This window comes from Herpailurus yagouaroundi, unplaced genomic scaffold, assembly GCF_014898765.1.
Source record: "Herpailurus yagouaroundi ecotype Mexico unplaced genomic scaffold, PumYag 159, whole genome shotgun sequence".
NCBI classification, from domain to species: domain Eukaryota; kingdom Metazoa; phylum Chordata; class Mammalia; order Carnivora; family Felidae; genus Herpailurus; species Herpailurus yagouaroundi.
The window spans coordinates 34223361-34243854 of NW_024412400.1; the positions used below are offsets into that span (position 1 = coordinate 34223361).

Below are 20494 nucleotides of genomic sequence, written 5' to 3' on the forward strand. Positions count from 1 at the left end.
CTCAGGGAGCCTGGGATGAGGAGGCAGAAAAGAGAGTTACACCCAAATCTTTCTTGCTCCTGTATTGTTTAGCTGGTTTCCACGAGCATGTAATTTTAAAAGCAACAAAACAAAGTGGGAGGGGTGCCATCTGCCACCTATAGAAACAGCTCCCCACCAGATGTTCTTTTCCTTCTCTTCTTAATGGAAAAAGCTGCAGTTTTTGTGTTGTTGCAGATGAGAAGTGTGGCTTGTAGTTCATGCTGCATGTTACTGATTTCCAGCGTGTGCTGAGCTCAAGCACATTTCTAACAGTCACACAGGCTTAATCTCCACCCCCCTCCCCCTGGCTATCAGGGTCTTGTGTTTGGGCTGCAGTCAGGTTAGGTCTCCGTCACCTCCTGTCATACACATGCCAACCAGACTTATCCCCTGGAGGGCACCTGGGGCAGTGTTGGAAATGGATGGGCCCTGGGGGTCGTTAATGATGACTGTGGGAGGCGGTGCTACGGGTGTTTAGAGGACACAGGATCGGGGAGCTAAACCCATGCAACGCATGGGCAGTTTTTCACAAAGAAGAATCATCCTGTTCAAAATGCCCATAGATAGTACTGTCACTGGGGAATCCAGAGCCAGTGTGCCCAGCAGCCTCTGCTCATGTTCTCCTCTGGGGATTGGAGCCACCTGCTGACTGGCCTTCATTTGCTTGAGCGGCAAGCGCTTTACCACTGGTGCCTTGAGATGAATAAGATCCCGTCTTTTTTTTCCTCAGAGAGTATAAACCATTTTTTTACATTACGTATTTTGAGAGAGAGAGAGAGAGAGCAAGAGAAGGGGGGGTGGTGCAGAGAGAGGGAGAGAGAAAATCCCAAGCAGGCTCCATGCTGTCTGCTGTGCCTGACGTGGGGCTCGAGCTCACAAACCAAACCGTGAGATTATGACCTGAGCCAAAATCAAGAGTTGGATGCTCAACCAACTAAGCCACCCAGGCACCCCTAAGGTCCCCTGTCTTGAGGGCCGCCCTCGGATATGCTGCTTCCTGCCTGCTTGGAGCTAAGCCGACTCCCTGTGTGTTCCAGCCTGCAGATCTGCCTTGGGGATGTCATGACGAACAGAGTGGTGGATGAGGTAGAGTCGAGCCTGCAACCCCCCCTCCCCCCATGGACATTCTTGTTTCCATCTCAAAGTGTAGTGCTCTGGCCTTCTATAACCACATCTCCCATTCCCTCAAGCCCAGAGCCCACACCACCCTGCTGGGCCATCTTTGCCCTAAAGCCCCTATTAGGGCTCCACCAGGTCCCAGAATTGAACTGCTTGAAGAGGGTTGGTAGCATCTCAGTGGGCCTTTCCTGGAGCCGTCCTCCCTCCTCACCCTCCTCCCTCCTCCCCCTCCTCCCCCTCCTCCTGCAGTGGTTTGTCCTGAACGACACAACCAGTGGGCGGCTGCACCTGCAGCTGGAGTGGCTTTCACTGATCGCCAGCCCGGAAGCTTTCACCCAGGTAAGGGTGGGGTGTCAGCGTTCCCTACCAGAAAGGTGTGCGGAGGCTGGCGGCCAGTCCCTGTATGAGCTTTGTGGAAGGGGGCGAGATGAAGCCCCCAGATCTTGCTCACAGAATCATCCAGCCAGCCCCACCTTCGGCAGAACCTGTCCCTCGGCCTCAGCTCCACACCAGGCAGCTCCTGATCTCTCAGCAGTCTCGGAGCAGCTCAGCCATCTTCGGGGAAGATGGGATCCTTAAAAGCTCTGTCAGTGCTGGTCAGCCCAGTTCCTGAGGAAGTCCACCCCTGTGTCCGACTTGAATCTGACATGCTGCAGTTGTAGATTCAGTCTCAACAAAAAGCTAGGTTGTGGGCAATCGTAGGGCTTGTCTGGAGTTCAAGGTCTGGCTAGCTAGCTTCCTTCTGCCGTGAATAGGCTTCTCCAAAAGTCTGTGTCTCCTAATGCTTCAGCACCCAGTGAGTGAGAGTCTGTGTGTGCTTGTAGGACCATAGTGGCCTTTCAACTGCCATCCTCGTGGTTTTCTTGGAGAGTGCCTGCAACCTGCCGGTGAGTGGTGCCATGCCCAGTGTCACATACACCTTTGCCTTGTGCCCGTCTCTTGCAAATGTCCATGGGTCATTCATTTATCCTATTCTTGTGCTGCAGAGAAACCCCTTTGACTACCTGAATGGTGAATATCGAGCCAAAAAACTCCCTAGGTTTACCAAGGTAAGTGAAAGCCAGTCATGGCACCTTTTCCTCAGAGTAACCACAGCCCCTGTCTTCTGGGTGACCGTCTGTGCACACACAGCCTAGGGATGACAAGAGTGCCATTCACCACGTCTGCCGTGTGCCAGGCGCTGGGCTTTGCAACCCACCCCCCACGTTCGTTATGCCCGAGTCCCATGATGAGTGTGTCTCGTTTTGTTGCCATTTTACAAGTAGCACCTGAAACGTTAAGTACCTAGGTCACAAGGTAAAGGAAGAGCCAGAACTTGTCTGCCTCCATAGCTCGAGGGAACAAGAGCGTGTGCTCAACCAGGCCCAGCTCTGGGCCTCCTGTCTTTACCTTGGAGCCTCCCCTGGGGTTAGCCCTTTCCTAGAGCTCACAGTGATGGCAGCCCAGGGACCTGGGGGCACCAGGGTAGCCTTCTGTCAGAGGGAAGCAATTGGCTGGCCCCAGGTCCCACTGATGCTCCTGGGGGTTGGGAGGTGAGGCTGGTCAGGGTGGTGTCTCAGACCATTGGTACCACTTTCATTGTTGTCCATCTGTTCCCCACAGAATAAAGTGAGCAGAGACCCTTCTTCCTATGTCAAGCTCTCTGTAGGCAAGAAGACACAAACGAGCAAGGTGAGACAGTTCGGTGTGTAGCCATGGGACAGTGAGGGCCCCACCCCTTACAGGAGAGAAGCAAAAGGGCAGGGGATTAGAGAACAGAACAGTGTTCATAGGTGTCAGGACACGTTCTAGGCCCGGTGTCTTCAAAACAACCTCACAAAATAGTTGCACAGTTCAAGAACCTGCGGGTCAGAGATGGAGTGACTGACCTAAGGGCACATGCTAGAAAGCCCTGGAAGTCCTGTTGGCCCCTCCCCTGGAAGTGAGCTCTAGTGCTGCTATGCTTTTAGCCCCATACAACTTCCAGTTTAGGGAAAGACCCCACATCTCCATTGCCTGATGAATGGATAAAGAAGATCTATCTATGTATATATACATGTACATGTACATATACATATATGCACACACACACACTGGAATATTGGAGATCAAAAAGAATGAATTCTTGCCATTTGCAACAACATGGATGGAGCTAGAGTGCACTATGCTAAGTGAAAAAGGTCAGAGAAAGATAAATATCATATGATTTCACTCGTATGTGAAATTTAAGAAACAAAACAGATGAACATAGGGGAAGGGAAGGAAAAATAAAATACAGAGAGGGACACAAACCCTAAGACACTCTTAAATACAGAGGACAAACCGAGGGCTGCTGGAGGGGTTGTGGGGGGGGGATGGGCTAAATGGGTGATGGGCATTAAGGAGGGCACTTGTTGGCATGAGCACTGGTGTCATACGTGAGTGATGAATCACTACTCCTGAAACCAATACTAGACTGTATGTTAACTAACTTGAATTTAAGTAAGTAAATTAAACCCCCAACCTTCCTGGGAAAGCTCTCCATGCCTATGAACCTGGCTGCCCCACCCTAAAGTCTCCCAGAAGCCGTGTGGGTGGGTCTGACCCCCAGGCAGTGCTGGTGAGTGGCCAGATGCGAGCAGAGGGTGCCTGCACCCTGCTCTGCCCATCCTGACCCTTCAGCGATCTTTCTCTCTTCCATCCCCAGACTTGTCCCCACACCAAGGACCCCGTGTGGAGCCAGGTGTTCTCCTTCTTTGTGTATGACGTGGCAGCCGAGGAGCTGCATCTGAAGGTTTGTGTCAAGTTCGGGTCTTGGAACAAGGCTAAGAGGTGTCTACGGCAGGAGGGGTGGGGAGCTTGAAGTGCACCTCAGGCAGGTGTTCCCAGTGGTGAAGTCAGCCTGTGTGTGTGGGAGAGGATGTGGAGGCCCCGCATCCTCACGGGCTGGTGGGTGGGCGAAGAGGGCTGTGGAAGGGCGAACCCTCACGTCCCTTGGCTCTCTCCCTGCAAGTCTTTCCGGTTTTACATAGCACCCAGAGGGGCCTGTGTTGGAATCCTCCCTGGACGTCAATGATGATGTACTTCTTTAAAACAATAACTTAATCTTCAAAACTATCTGTGGAAAAGAGATACCTTCTTTATTTTACACGTGAGCAAATAGAGGCTCAAACAATGACTCGTCCAAGATTTCATGACCCAACAAATTTTGGGGGCCCTCAGCCTTGTCCGGATGTCTCCTCATGGAGCAGCTCAGCTCATCAGCCCTTAAAGCCCCTGTGGCCATGGGCATTTGGCCCCTGCCTCATACAGATCATAACTGCCTCTACCCTGACTGCAAACTGGGACCAGGCCTGGTCCCAGTCCCAGGTTTTCAGAACAGGGCCAGGGGCCAATAGAAGCACAGTGCTTACTTAGGCGAACTGAGACTCAGGAAAGGCGGTGGTGGGTCTGAGGCTGCGTTACCCTGTTTTTTGACTGGCCCACTGCCCAGGTGCTTGATGATGACCAGGAGTGTGCTCTGGGAGTGCTGGAGTTCCCCCTGTGCCAGATTCTACCCTATACAGACCTCACCCTGGAGCAGCGCTTTCAGCTGGACCACTCAGGCCTGGACAGCCTCATCTCCATGAGGCTAGTGCTTCGGGTAAACATCCCTTCTTGTGCCCCAGGGTAGGTGAGGGGTGGAGCTCTGGCTGTGGAACAAGGTGGGCTATCCCAGCACTAAGTACCTGCTCTGTGCCGAGAAGAAGCTAGGAGATAGAGTGCTGTTTTTCGTCAACTTTGGAATATGGTCAGCCATTATCCCTTCAGATATTGCGTCTCCCATTCTTTTAATCCTTCCTTCTAGAATTCTTACACTGGACCACCACCTCCTCCATGTCCCGACCTGACCTCACTGTCATATTTTCTGTTTCTTTATCTCCTGGTGCTACATTCTAAATTTCCTCAGATCTCTGTCATCTTTTTTCATAGTATTTTATTATGATGTTTCTATTCCATCTTCAGTCATTTGAAAATACTTACGTTAGAATTCACAGGTACACATTATATCTTAAGATCTTGAGTTAGATTTTGACGGTTGTTGTATCTGTTTTCTGTGCTTGGTAACTTGGGTTGCAAACATACGTTCAGTGTTCTGGGACCTGGACTGAAGCTGTTTGCTTCCAGCGAGGTTCCGTTTTACTATAACCAAGCACCTCGGGAGCATTACAAACCTAGGGTCCATTCTTAGGTTATTTTAAAAATTTTAGGTTTCAAGATTCCACAGGTAAAAATAAGAACCAAAATTCATATAAGACAGTCCTGTAAGGTGCCATATTCTCAGGAAAGTCTTCAGTTCCCCCCACCAGAGTACAGGCTGAGACAGACATATTTCTTATCAGTCTTTCCTGGGGGGTGGAATGTTTATCCTAGACTACTTTTTGCCCCTAGAGATCGCACCTTCATGGTTCCCACTTCAACTCCCAGCCTCACATTGATCCGAGGCCTCTTCTCCTTACCCCTTGAATTTTCAAGGTTGATAAACCACCCTAGGAAAGCTTAGCCTTCGTTTTTCAGTCACCCCAGGGGCTTTCCCTCCTTTCTTGTGAATTTGGCAACGCATTTAAAAGGATGTTTGTTTCATTTTATTAGACATTCCTAATGAGATTTTTCAGAATATTTTGACCACCACATTGCTAGAAATGGAAGTCCCTAGGAACAGTCTTGATGACTAACGGGGAAGAAACATAGTTGCTGAGGTCTGAAATTTTGGTGGTAGGAGCACAGGGGTATATGTGGACAGGAACTGTTCTAGGGAAAGCAGTGGTGAATAGGGTGACAGCTGGAAAGGACCCCATCCAGAAGGCAGTAGAGGACTGGAGGTGTAGATCTGGGAGTCCTCTGCGTAGAGGAACAGTGCATGTTGTAAGAGTGAGCTAGGTCTCCACCAGCCAGTTTGAGTGGGGGCAGGACTGAGTCTTCATGAAGACTCATGACTGAGGCAGGAATAAGGGAGAAAGAATATTTGGTTACAGGAACCCAGGGGCAAAGAGAGATTAAGGAAGATATGGTGTGGGGTTGTGGGGGTGGGAGGTAGAATCCAGAGGATTGGGCAGTCAGGAAGGAACCATTTCCCAGAGGTTAAGATGAGAGCAGAGGAGGAGAAGGTGGATAGGGGGGCCCAGCCCATAACCCTGTCATCTGCTTGCAGTTCCTGCGTGTGGAAGAACGAGAGATGGGGAGCCCATACACAGGACCTGAAGCCCTAAAGAAAGGTCCTCTGTTCGTTAAGAAGGTGGACACCAACCAGGACCCCAAAACCCCATCCCAGGGAGGGGGCCCTGAAAATTTGCCATGCCCCCCAGACCCTGTTTCTGATACCAAGGAAGCCTCCAAGAGCACCATGACAACCACCAGTGCCACTACTGTTGCCACCGAGCCCACACCCCAAGAGACAGGCCCAGAGCCCAAAGGCAAGGACAGTGCCAAAGGGTTCTGTGAGCCCATGGGGAAGAAGAAGAGTACGGCCACCATCTTCCTGACTGTCCCAGGCCCACACTCTCCAGGGCCCATCAAGTCACCCAGACCCATGAAATGCCCTGTCTCCCCATTTGCGTGGCCGCCCAAGAGGCTGACTCCCAGCATGTCCTCGCTGAACTCCCTGGCCTCCTCCTGCTTTGACCTGACAGATATCAGCCTCAACACTGAGTATGCACCTCTCTGCTTAATCTATTCTAAAATGACATGCATGAAAAATCCATCCCTGGATAGAATAGTAGACACAAACTTACTTTGCTGCAAAAGTTCTGGTCTTTCAGAATGGCTTCGTGAGAGGCAGCATGGTATGCTAGAAACACAGGGGAAAGGGGGGAGAGAGAGAGCAAATGCATACCAACTGTAAAACAGGTGCTGGGCTCTAGTGAAGGTTCCTTACCGCAGAAATATATCCTGAATTCTCAAGTGTACGAGGATGATATGGAGAGCTTAGAATGTGGGATTTATATAAAGTGTTTACCATGGGCTTAGCATGTTATTTAATTCCATCTTCACGATTAGCCTACGAGATACAATTTACTATCATAAAAGTCGAATAACTTACCCAAGGTTTCACAGGAAATCATGGTATAGAAACAGATCCCACTCCAAGGTTCATATCCTTCCTACTGTAAAGTAGGATAATTAATGTGAATGGATGGAACGGACTTCAGACCAAAAAGAACCTGAGAGCTATTTTATTAACCCACAGGGCTCTATGTTCCTAAAGCAGGACATGCTTCTGTCGTTGGGGTTGGGGGAGAGGCCAACACCCGTAATGGCAAGGGACGTGACAAGCCCTTTCTTTACAGAGGCGGGGATCTCCGGCAGCGGAGGCTGGGTGAGATTCGGCTCACGGTGCGCTATGTGTGTCTGCGGCGCTGCCTCAGTGTGCTCATCAGCGGCTGCAGGTAACGAGATGCTGGGGCCAGGAAGAGGCCTCTGGGAGCATCAGGTGAACAAAAGAGTGAAGGCGCTTGGAGCAATGGCAGTGGGGGGTGGGGAGGCGGTGGCATGGCTGAGGTAGACAAGTAATACACGGGGAAGGAGGGAGGGCTGAAGGCTGCCTGCTGTGAATGACAAGTCCTCAATGATGCTGACGGGCTCCAGAGCCAAGGGCTTTGTTCAGACATAACCCCTGCAAAACTGTCTGGGGTGACTTGGAGCCAGTACCTTCTCTCAAGTAGGAATCTCCTACTTCCTTTAGATGCAACGTACCTGCTCTCCTCCCTACTTTAAAACACACACACACACACACACACACGCTTTTGAAATCATGCGTCTGATGTTTTGTCCTTCAAATCTGCAGCCTGTTGCTGTTTGGTCATCTAGACGACAGGCCATTTTTGTCCTCAAAGCCATCTAGAGCTCCATGGCTAGTATAGCTTTCTCCAAATGAGTCTTTTCAGTATTTTAAAACTTTCTTTAATGTCTTTGAAACCAAATCAGAAACCTGACACCCTGCACCAGCAGTGGAGCTGATCCCTATGTCCGTGTGTACTTGCTACCAGAAAGGAGGTGGGCAAGTCGTAAGAAAACCTCAGTGAAAAGGAAGACCCTGGAACCTCTGTTCGATGAGACGTAAGTGGACCAAGCTGCCCTGCCTAGAGTGTTGTCTCAGGTCTTCAAGTATTTGTTGAGGGCCTGTGGTGGGCCTGGCAAGCCAGCCACATGTGTGCCTTCACGAACTTTCTAGACATGACTGGGAGAAGAGGACTGCCAGGGCACTGAAGCAAAACAGCTACCATCTGTTCTTGCCCATAGGGGCTAAAGTGTTCCTGATTATGAACTGTGCCATATTTTTTTTCTTTAAATGAAGCCTCTTTAGAAGTAAAAGGATATAAATATGGTCAAAGAGGATTTCTTGGAATCTCTCTTAAAGTAGCAGTTAAAAATAAACATACCTTGAACCTAAGGACCTAAAATTTCCTCCAAAGCTCCAAGCTCTTTGGCCTGTCTTCCCTTCTGCAACAAAGCATAGTTGTCAAGTGAAATAGATATGTTTCCCTGACTTGTCCACTCATGTCCTTGGATACAAGACTGGTAGACAGATTCTCATCACATTTCTTGCTTTTGATGGTCCTGGTGTGGCAAGTCTTATGTGAAATATTCTTGACTTCAAGTTGATCTCAAGGTACACAAGTCAAAATCTCCTCCTTGCTTCCTTCTGCATCAGGATCCTAACAAAAGACATTTCTAACCAGCCTAGGAAGGTAATATACCTGATAATTCTGATTTCCTCTCATTTTGGTTAATAATTACTCTTTTTTTAATTTTTTTTTCAACGTTTTTTATTATTTATTTTTGGGACAGAGAGAGACAGAGCATGAACGGGGGAGGGGCAGAGAGAGAGGGAGACACAGAATCAGAAACAGGCTCCAGGTTCTGAGCCATCAGCCCAGAGCCTGACGCGGGGCTTGAACTCACGGACCGCGAGATCGTGACCTGGCTGAAGTCGGACGCTTAACCGACTGCGCCACCCAGGCGCCCCAATAATTACTCATTTTAAAAGAGTTGAACTGAGTGCTTTTTGGGCCATGTCTAAGAACTAGTATGTTCCTTTAAGAGCTTCACTTGGGAGTTCAGTGGTACCAAGAAAGGATGTGGGGGAGAGAGAATCTAGTCATTATTTATTGAACATGTTATGCCAGGCACCATCTATATTCTAGAGCCACACAAGTCAGACTTTGTACTCAAAGACAGCTCTGACACAATTGTAAAAGGATTTCAAAATTGCCATGTAGGAACAGGGACGAGAGGTTTGACATCTGACTTTTGTGACAAACCTGATCTGTTAGTAATTCTCTCTCAAAATATGATCCAGCAAGATATGGCTGGATTATCTGGAGGGCAGACTTAGCAGCCTCCACCCTAACAATACACCTAGAAGTAAGGAGCCCAGAGGCCTCTTGTGAGTACATGACCTATACTAAGACACGTTATAATTAAAATGTCAAAAGTTAAGGGGAGAATCTTGAAAGCAGCAAGACGAAAGTAACTTGTTATATATAAGGGAACCACCTTTAGACGGGATTTTTCAGCAGCAACTCTGCAGGCCAGAAGGGACTAACACGATACAAAGTGCTGAAAGAAAAACTAACCAAGAATACTCTACCTGGCAAAGTTGTCATTAAGAATTGGAGAGATGGGGGCGCCTGGGTGGCTCAATTGGTCAAGTGTCTGACTTCAGCTCAGGTCATAAACTCACGGTTCTTAAGTTCGAGCCCCAAGTCAGGCTCTGCACCTGAAGCCTGCTTCAGATTCTGTGTGTTTCTCTATCTCACAAGAGTAAATAAACAAACAAATAAATAATTGGAAAGATAGAAGTTATTACCACTGAACTGGCCTTAAAAGAAATGTTAAAGGGACCCTGTAAACTGAAAAGAAACGGCGCTAATTAGTAACAAGGACACATAGAACAGTACAAATCTCACTGGTAAAGGTAAATATATAGTAAAGGTAGTGGATTAATCACTTATAAAGCTAGTATGAAGGTTAAAAGTACGAAAAACAACTATCACCACAGTAACTAGTTAAGAGATATAAAAAGATGTAAAATGTGGAGTGGGGGGAGTGGTCAAAATGTAGAGCTTTAGAATGCTTTCAAACTTAAGATATTATCAGCTTAGGGGCGCCTGGGTGGCGCAGTCGGTTAAGCGTCCGACTTCAACCAGGTCACGATCTCGCGGTCCGTTAGTTCGAGCCCTGCGTCAGGCTTTGGGCTGATGGCTCAGAGCCTGGAGCCTGTTTCCGATTCTGTGTCTCCCTCTCTCTCTGCCCCTCCCCTGTTCATGCTCTGTCTCTCTCTGTCCCCCAAAAAATAAATAAAATAAACGTTGAAAAAAAAATTAAAAAAAAAATATTATCAGCTTAAAGTAGACTGTTATATGTAAGCCTCAGGGTAACCACAAAGCAATAACCTATAGTACATATACACAACATAAAAATAACCTAAGTATACCACTTAGTGGTCATAGAACAGCCAGAAAAGAATTAACAAAATGACATTAAGTACTATTAATACGAACTACCAATGGTTACTTTATGAGTTGACTAATCTCTCCAATCAAAAGACACAGAGTGGCTAAAAGGATAAAAAAACAAGACCCATCTATATGCTGCCTATAAGAGACTCACTTCAGATGCAGGCTAAGTGTAAGACTCCCTTCACACACAAACTGATAGTGAAGGGATGGAAAAAGATATTCTAAGCAAATGGAAACCAAGAGAAAACTGGGGTGGCTATACTTGTATCAGACAAAATGGACTTGAAAATAAAGACTGTAATAAGAGACAAAAGTGAGCATTGCATAATGATAAAGAGGTCACTTCAACAAAAGGATCTAAAATGTGTAAATACTTATGTACCTAACCTAGGAGTAACAAAATATATAGAGCAAATATTAACAGACCTAAAGGAAGAAACAGCAATATGGTAATGGTAGGGGACTTTAATACCCCACTTACCTCAATGGTAGATCATCCAGACAGAGAATCAATAAGGAAATATCAGCCTTAAATGACATGTTAGACCACATGGATTTAACAGACATATACAGAACATTTCATCCAAAAGCAGAATATACGTTCTTTTCAAGTGCCCATGGGACTGTCTCCAAAATAGATAATATGTAGGTCACAAAATAAGTCTTAATAAATTTTAGAAAAGTGAAATTATATCAAACATCTTCTTTGACCACAGTAGTACAAGAAATCAAGTACAAGAAGTAAACCGGAAAATTCACAAGTATGTAAAGATTAAATACCATGCTACTGAACAATCAGTAGGTCAAAGAAGGAATCAAAAGAGAAATCAAAAATATCTTCAGACAAATGAAAATACAACTTACCAAATTTGTAGAATGCAACAAAAGCAATTCTAAGAGGAAAGTTCACAGTGATAAATGCCTATATCAGTAAATAATAATCATCTCCAAAAAACTACCTAAGTTTACACCTCAAGGAACTGTGAAAAGAATGAAGAAAGCCCAAAGTTAGCAGAAGAAAGGAAAGATCAGAGCAGAAATAAGTGAAATGATAGAGACTAAGACAATAGAAAAGATCAATGAAACCAAGAGCTGGTTCTTTCAAAAGATAATTTGACAAACCATTGGCTAGATTCATCAAAAAAAGGAAACACAAAATCAGAAATTAAAGATGAGACATTATAGCTGATACCACAGAAGTACAATGGATGAGACTAAAATTATATGCTAACAAATTTGACAACCTAGAAGAAAGGGGTAAATTCCTAGAAACATACAACCTAGACTGAATAATGAATGGAAAATCTGAACAAGACTGATTATTAATACAGAGATTGAATTAGAAACAAAAAACCTCCCAAGACCAGACGGATTCACTAGTGAATTCTACCAAACACTCAAGAATACAAATCCTTCTCAAAGTCTTCCAAAAAAAATAGAAGAGGAGGTAACTCTTCCAAACTCTTATTATAAGGCCAGTATTTACCCTGACACCAAAGCTGAACAAGGACATCATAAGAAAAAATTATAGACCAATATCCCTGATGAACACTGATGCAAAAATCTTCAACAAAATATTAGAAAGCTGAATTCAGGGAGCCTGGGTGGCTCGGTCGGTTGAGTGTCTGATGTTCAGGCTCAGGTCATGATCTCATGGTTCATGAGTTTGAGCCCCATGTTGGGCTCTGTGCTGACAGCTCAGAGCCTAGACCCTGCCTTGGATACTGTCTCTCCCTCTCTCTCTCTGCCCCTCTCCCACTCACACTCTGTCTCTCTCTCTCTCTCTGTCTCTCTCAAAAATAAACATAAAAAAACAACTCTGAATGCCCCTCTCTCTGCCCCTCTCCCACTCACTCACTCTCTCTCTAACATTAAAAAAAAATTTTAATAAAAAAGGTAACATTCTCTTAAATGTTTAATAAAAAAGATAACATTCTCTCTTAAAAAACAACACTGAATTCAACAATATATTAAAAAGATGGCACACCATGATCAAGTAGGAATCCCAGAATTCAAGGATGATTCAACATCCATCTGCAAATCAATCAATGTGAATCATCACATTAACAAAAATCATACATTCATCTCAACAGATGCAGATAAAACATGTGACAAAATTCAGGGTACCTTGGTTCCTTAGTTGGTTAAGTGTTTAACTCTTGATTTCAGCTTGGGTCATGATCTCATGGTTTGTGAGATTGGGCTCTGTGCTGACAGCATGTAGCCTGCTTGGGATTCTCTCTGCCCCTCCCTCCCTCGCTCTCAAAATAAAAAACATTAAGGAAAAAAAAGTGACAAAACTCAACATCCACTAAAAATAAAAACTGTCAACGGAGTGGGTATAGAGGGAATGTAGCTCAACATAATAAAGGCCATAGATGACAAACGCACAACCAACATCATACTCAGCAGTGAGAAGCTGAAAGCTTTTTCTCTAAGGTCAGGAACAAGACAAGGATGGCCACCCTTGCCACTTTTTTAGTATTGGAAGTCCTAGTCAGAGCAATTAGGCAAGAAAAACAAAAGGTATCCAAATGGAAAAGGAAGAAGTAAAAGTGTCACTATTTATAGATGACGTAACATTATAGAAAACCCCAAAGACTCCACTAAAAAACCATTAGAACTATTCAACAAATTCAGTACATTTCTGTACACTAATAATGAATTATCAGAGAAATTAACAGTCCCATTTACAGCTGCATCAAAAAGAATAAAATACCTAGGAATAAATGTAACCAAAGAGGTAAAAGATCAGTGCATTGAAAAATCTAAGACATTAATGAAAAACACTGAACACAACACAAAGATAGTTCCTGCTCAAGGAATGGAAGAATTAATGTTAAAATGTCCATACTACCCAAAGCAATCTATAGATTTAATGCAATCCCTTTCAAAATTCCAATGGCTTTTTTCACACAAATAAAACAGATAATCCTAAAACTGGTATGGAGCCACGAGAAACCAAAGCAATCTTAAGAAAGAACAAAGCTGGAGGCATTATACTACTTTGATTTCAAACTCTATTACAACGCTATGGTAATCAAACAGTATGGTATTGGCATAAAAAACAGGCACAAAGATTAATGGAACAAAACAGCGCAGAAACAAATCCACATCTAGATGGTTGACTAACATGACAATGTCAATTAATACAACTTATACAATGAGGAAAGGACTGTTTCTTCAGTAAACGGTGTTGGGAAAACTGGACAGCCACATGTAAATGAATGAAACTGGGCCACAATCTCACATCATACACAAAAGTAAACTTAATATGGATTAAAGACTTAATGTAATGTAGGACCTGAAACCATGAAACTCCTAGAAGAAAATATAGGCAATAAACTCCCTGACACTGGTCTTGGTTATCATTTTTTGCATTTGACACCAAAAGCAAAGGCAACAAAAACAAAATTAAGTGCAACTACATCAAACTGAAAAGTTTTTGCACAGCAAAGGAAATGGTCAACAAAACAAAGAGGCAACCTACTGAATGGGAGAAAATATTTACAAACCATTTATCTGATGAGGTGTTAATATTCAAAATATACAAAGAACTCCTATAATAGCAAAAAACCCAAAAAGTCTGATTTAAAAATAGGCAGAGAACCTCAACATTTTTCCAAAGAAGATACACAGATGACCAAAAGATACATAAAAAGGTGCTCCATATCATTAATCCTCAGAGAAATGGGAATCAAAACAATAATGAGATATCACCTTATACCTGTTAGAATGACTATTACCAAGAGTTGGCAAAGATGTGAAGAAAGGGGAACCCTTGTGCACTGTTGGTGGGAATGCAAACTGGTGCAGCCACTGTGGAAAACAATATGGAGGTTCCTCAAAAAATTGAAAATAGAACTACCCTACAACCCAGCAATTCTACTTCTAGGACTTTAGCCAAAGAAAATTCAAAAACATATATGTACCCTCATGTTCACTACAACACTGTTTACAATAGCCAAGACATGGAAGCAACCTAAGTGTCCAATGGTGGATGAATGGATAAAGAAGATGTGTATGTGTGTGTGTACATACACATACACACAATGAAATATTCTGCTGTAAAAAAAAAAATGAAATCTTGCCATTTGTGAAAACATGGATGGACCATGAGGGTGTTATGCTAACTGAAATAAGTCAGACAAAGATTCTTATTGAATGATCTCACTTACATGTGGAATCTAAAACAAAACAAAAAAAAATCCATAAAAGATACCAAAAATCCAAAAACTGCCAAGCTCATTGATAGATTGGTGGTAGGTGGCAGGGGGTGGTGGGGTGGAGATGGGTGAAGGGGGTCAAAAGGAACAAATTTCCACTTATAAAATGAAGTCATGGGGATATTATGTACAGCATGGTGACCATATTTAATAATGCTATATTACATTTTAGAAAGTAGCTAGGAGAATGGATCTTTAAAGTTCTCACCATGAGAAAACAGATTATTAACTGTGTAGTGATGGATGTTGACTTGTGATCATTTTGCAATATATACACATATAAAATCATGTTATACATGTGAAACTAATGTTACTTTACCTCAAAAAAAAAAAAGAATAAATATCTACAAGTAAGGAGGCCAGTAACCTTTTGTGAGTACATGACAAAGCTTATACAAAAAGATTCCTCTGCCTTGCTCCACAGACAGAAGAAAGGCCACTATTTTTCATGAAACTCCAAGAGACCTAAGTATTTAGCATCCTAGTCCTTAGCTGGTCAGAAAAAACAGGGTTGAGGTGGGCCTATGAACAGGCACTGCTGAGAGAGAAGGGGCAGGTAAAGAGAGACAGGGCAAGCTCAGAGAAAGTCCGAAGCAAATCCCAAAGCACAGTAGTCCGAGGCACTTCCCAGAGAGGCAAACAGCCTCTTGATGCTTCCAGGGCTTTTGATTAGCACACGACAGAGATTATGTCATAATGATGCACTGAATATCTGTTATGAACCAACACTGTTCTGGATGCTCCCCTGAATAGGCTTCGGTTTTAAAAGTAGGAAAATAGATCAAACAAAAATGATTAAAATATGTAAATCTCACTTTGACTTTTTGCTTCTTTAAGATTTGAATTTTTTGTTCCCATGGAAGAAGTAAAGAAGAGGTCACTAGATGTCGCAGTGAAAAACAGTAGGCCACTTGGCTCACACAGAAGGAAGGAACTGGGAAAAGTAAGTACAAGAGGGACTCCTGATACTCTGTTCCCAACAGCGCCCCCCGGGGCGCCGCCCCCGCCCCGGCACTCTAACTGTTCATTGGTGGAACACCCTTGCAGAAATTCTGATTGGATCATCTGGTTATTAGACCTGGGTTCAAGGAGGGGAGAGCCTCATTAGAAGGTTATTTTTATTTTGTGTGTGTTTATGTATGTGTGTGTAATGTTTCTAAAAGTATTAGATGTGTAAATATGATCAACGCTTTTAACAAGCTGGAGAATCTATCTAAATTCATCATTGCACAAGTATCTGAACATGTATTAAGTATTGTTTTGATAAATACAGCATCCTGTGAAGGCTTGGGTCTCATTACGTCAAGATTTTTGCGGAGATGAGATTTTAAAGTAGAAGTACAGTAAATATAATCTTTAGGGAGATGCCAAGGAGACACAAAAAAGAAGGATGTTTGTTAATACTTTGCAGTTGTATTTCAATAAACATCTTCCTATAATCATGTTTTGAAAAGCCCACTTCTATGATGGAGGTAATATCCTCACTTTTACAGTTGAGGCAACTATGGTGTCTTGCTTAAAATTATGATCAGTTCATGAGTAAAGGCAAGTTTTTCTCCCGTTCAGTAACATTGATAAATTCTTTTTTCAAAGTTTTATTTAAGAGAGAGAGAATCCCAGGTAGGCTCCACACTGCCAGCATGGAGCCCAATGCAGGGCCTGAACTCACAAACTGCAAGATCATGACCTGACCCCAAATCTAGAGTCGTATGCTTAACTGACTGAGCCACCCAGGTGCCCCATGTAAATTCTGAGGTTTAACTCCAAACAGCAGTTGTCCTCTTCTCAGGACACTGAGGTCATTGTCAGAACCTCTCCAGAAGGACAGTACAATGTTGAGAGCCAAAGGAAAAAGGGCCCCTGCTCAAAACTGAAGCCCAAGGAAGCCCTTTTTATGATCAATTCCGTTTGTGCCAATAGGTTTCCACTCGATGCAATTTTTGGAAGGAAACTGATTACTTGTGTTTGTTTAGGTACTGATCGACTTATCAAAAGAGGATCTGATTATGGGCTTCTCACATTGGTAAGTGAGCCCTTTCATTTTATCACATTAATCTGGTACTCAAGACACCGTCTCAGACAGTTGTGCATATTCTCTCCAAAGTTCTTCCCTTTTCAGGACATGTCAGCTTCTTTGCTTATCAAGGAGAGAGACAGATTAGACTTGTACTTCAGGCTTTCCCTGCTTGCAGATCTCACTTGCCCAACAGACCTCTTTAAGTTCTCGCCTTAACCCTGCCTGGTCTCCTTACAGAGAGACGGGTTCTGCTGTCCCACAGGGGCCCAGGCAGGCTAGACAAGGCTGCCTTTCTGCCACTGCCCACCACAGCACGCTCTCATACTAATGCAAGTCCAACCTGACTGTCTTACAGGTATGAGCTGACTCCAGATGGACAGCCCCGAAGTTGATGAGCACCCTTACCAGCTTTATATTAAAATGTGTACATATGTATATTTTGTAATTTAAATCAGAACAGCCATTTGAAAATATATACATACATTTTCGTGTGAAATTTAAGTGCATGACTGGATAATACTAGGAAGAGGTCAACATATGCAAAAGCAAGAACTACTCTCTCAGTTGGATTTAATTGTTCAAATCCAAAAAGAAATGAGGTATTCGTGCCTAATAAATTATTAGGAATCTCAGTGGTGATTTTTTGTGTGTGTGGGTAATTACATACAACGTGGGACTTGTCACAAGGGTCCTGTCTCAGGCATAGGGGGAAAAGGAGGTCTGTTCCTGGAGCAGCTACCAATATTCCTGGGAAGCGACTGACTAAAGAGGCTTCTTTTATAGGAATAAAAAGGGACCCACACCAAAAGTGCCAAAAGCCAACACTACCTGTGCCCTTCTGACTGCCACCTCTGGTACTGTGCTGCCTGGAAATTTGTCCCTGTATCTACTTTAGAACTGAAATGTACTTTTCCGATGACCACAATGTTATAGTGGTATACCTAAATACCCTCAGTTCAATACTCCAGCGTGGGATGGCTCAGGACCAAACTCCAGCAGGAGGCGTCACTTCCATAGGAAAAAAGCAAACCAAATCCCAAACTTGCCTCTACATCTGCTCTCCAAGGGCAGAGCACTAGAGCCTGCTGCGGAGTGTTGGTGCCAGAGGGGAAAAGGAGCCTCTGTATCTCTCTCACATGGTTTGGCAATTCTGTTCCACCTTTCTAAGACATGGCTGGTTCACTTAAATAACTTTAGAAGCAAAAAGTATGTAAACTGCACATTTAAACAAGTGCCCCTTTTGCATTTCAAACTTAATAAAACCAAATATTTTTGTCCTCTCTGATGTTATCCTCGAGTTCCTGTGGAGCCCACATTATCTTTTCTCTTACTCAGGCCACACCCCTGACATCCGTTTCCTGGTCTCCCTCCCCCACTGCCTGCACTACGCTTTTTCTGAAGAATGGTAACATCCTAAAGTTTTTGTCATGTTACTGTCTTATAAATTATCTATGATTTCCTGTTTTCTACAAGAGTAAAACCCACTGCTTAATTTGCCCTTTAGACCTAACAATCTGGTCCCCAGTCTTTTGCTACTCTCTATTCATATGCTCTTTTCCAGAATAGTCTACATATCCTATCCTGCCTACTCAAATCCTATTTTCTTAAAAGCCTGTCTCAGAACCTACCTCCTCTGTTATGCCAGTCCACAGTGAAATGGCCTCTCCCCACCTCCTACATCATTTACTGTCAATACTATTTTTAATTTTAATTCCCTGCCTATAACATTTAATTTTTAAAAATGTTTATTAGAGGGGCACCTGGGTAGCTCAGTTAAGCGGATGACTTTGGCTTAGGTCATGATCTCACAGTGTGTTCAAGCCTCGCATGGGGCTCTGTGTTGACAGCTCAGAGCCTGGAGCCTGCTTCGGATTCTGTGTCTCCCTTTCTGCCCCTCCCCCACTCATGCTCTCTTTGTCTCTCAAAAATGAATAAACATTTAAAAAAAAAGTTTATTAGAAACCTATGAAGGTCACATACTAAGCAACTACTTATATTGTGTTTGGTATTTAATGTTTGTTTATTGTCCACCCAATTGAACTAAGTTACTCTGGTTTTTCAACCCCCCTCATCCAAGACTATGCTAAGTACATGGCAGATGCATAATAACATTTGTTTCTGCTAAGATTTCTATTTTGAATGACAAATTCTCATAACAAAACGGAGCAAATGATACCTGCCTGTGCTGTCTACCTCACAATGGCATTCAAATGTTCATTAAATACACGGGCCTTGAAAATGGTAAAGCACTAGAGAAGTATAAGGGAATGTATCATGTGTCATATCCTGCATATTAGCAACCTTAACTTCTGGTCAAGATGGCAGACAAGTGCAGGGTGCCTGGGTAGCTCAGCTGGTTAAGCATCTGACTTCAGCTCAGGTCATGATCTCGTGGTTCATGAGTTGAAGCCCCGCGTCCGGTTCTGTGCTGACAGCTCAGAGCCTGGAGCCTGCTTTGGATTCTGTGTCTCCCTTTCTCTCTGCCCTTCCCTGGCTCATGCCCTGTCTCTCTCTCCAAAATAAACATTATTTAAAAAAATCCTCTTAAAGATAGCAGACAAGTGAAAAACTATCCTTCCTCTTCCAAACACACAGAAAGCCTTACTTAAACCAGCAACATTTATTTTACACATGGCTGATTAAGACGTAATGCAGGTAAAGTTCCTGATGATGGTCTAAGAGGATATCTAAAGCAGGGTACAGGAGTTGAAGGTGAGTTTAAGTATTGACAGGAACCAGAATTCTAGCATACACACAAGACAGAAGGCAACATTACTGTGTAAGGGGCAAGAAGCCTGAAAAGTTTTATAACAGAAAACACCTTGGCTGCTGATGAGGATAAGGAACTGGTTGTCAGCAATGGGTGGAAACAATCACCGAATCGGTCCTACAGGAGTATGGAATCTGTGGTTACACATAATTGACTTGTACAGGAACCCCCAAACCTTGAAAATGTGAAAACTGGTTTTGAACCTGCAATCACATGAAGCCCTGACCCAGGCAACCACAAACTGGCCCTGAGGTTGCCACTCGCACCCCGGGGAAGCTCTGGGATCACTACAGCAGGTAATTCCAACTAAAAGAAGCTTCTAGGCAAAAGTTACAAGATAAAATTGGAATTTTAAAAATATGAAACACAAGGGAACAGCAACCTGAAAAATGGCTACTAGATGCACTTCAGGAAGAAAGAAAATGTAACATTCAGAAGTGGCATGTGGGAAACAATGGGGAGCAAAGAAATCCATAAATTGGTGGTTAACTAAGTCTTGACTGTTTAAAAAATATAAGCAAGCAACCAAAAATTTTTGCAAAAACTAGGTTTGGAAACACAGCGGTGCTAAAATGCTGGTATTAACCTTTAAGAGGAATATGATTTGGCTATTGTTGAAAGTGCTGCTATAAACATTGGGGTACAAGTGCCCCTATGCATCAGCACTCCTATATCCCTTGGGTAAATTCCTGGCAGTGCTATTGCTGGGTCATAGGGTAGGTCTATTTTTAATTTTGGGGGAACCTCCACACTGTTTTCCAGAACTGCACCAGTTTGCATTCCCACCAACAGTGCAAGAGGGTTCCTGTTTCCCCACATCCTCTCCAGCACCTATAGTCTCCTGATTTGTTCATTTTAGCCACTGTGACTAGCATGAGGTGAT

The 20494-nt window shown here is 43.9% G+C and overlaps 1 protein-coding gene across 5 annotated transcripts in view; it reads left to right on the forward strand.

Moving 5' to 3' along the window:
* Positions 1-17473, forward strand: part of ESYT3 (extended synaptotagmin 3) — a 35209-nt gene extending 17736 nt beyond the window's left edge. For 2 of the 5 annotated variants that reach the window (XM_040480292.1, XM_040480293.1), the window contains 13 exons: positions 1059-1107; positions 1390-1479; positions 1965-2027; positions 2127-2189; positions 2743-2811; positions 3806-3892; positions 4592-4741; positions 6290-6786; positions 7425-7523; positions 8062-8193; positions 15662-15767; positions 16798-16847; positions 17197-17473. In XM_040480292.1, coding sequence (XP_040336226.1) covers positions 1059-1107; positions 1390-1479; positions 1965-2027; positions 2127-2189; positions 2743-2811; positions 3806-3892; positions 4592-4741; positions 6290-6786; positions 7425-7523; positions 8062-8193; positions 15662-15767; positions 16798-16847; positions 17197-17233 — 1492 coding nt within the window. In that variant the 3' untranslated portion in view covers positions 17234-17473. Of the gene's footprint in view, positions 1-1058; positions 1108-1389; positions 1480-1964; positions 2028-2126; positions 2190-2742; positions 2812-3805; positions 3893-4591; positions 4742-6289; positions 6787-7424; positions 7568-8061; positions 8194-15661; positions 15768-16797; positions 16848-17196 lie in introns of those variants that run through there. The other 3 variants (XM_040480295.1, XM_040480294.1, XM_040480296.1) reach the window with 3 other exon arrangements.
* The last annotated feature ends 3021 nt before the right edge of the window (positions 17474-20494 follow it).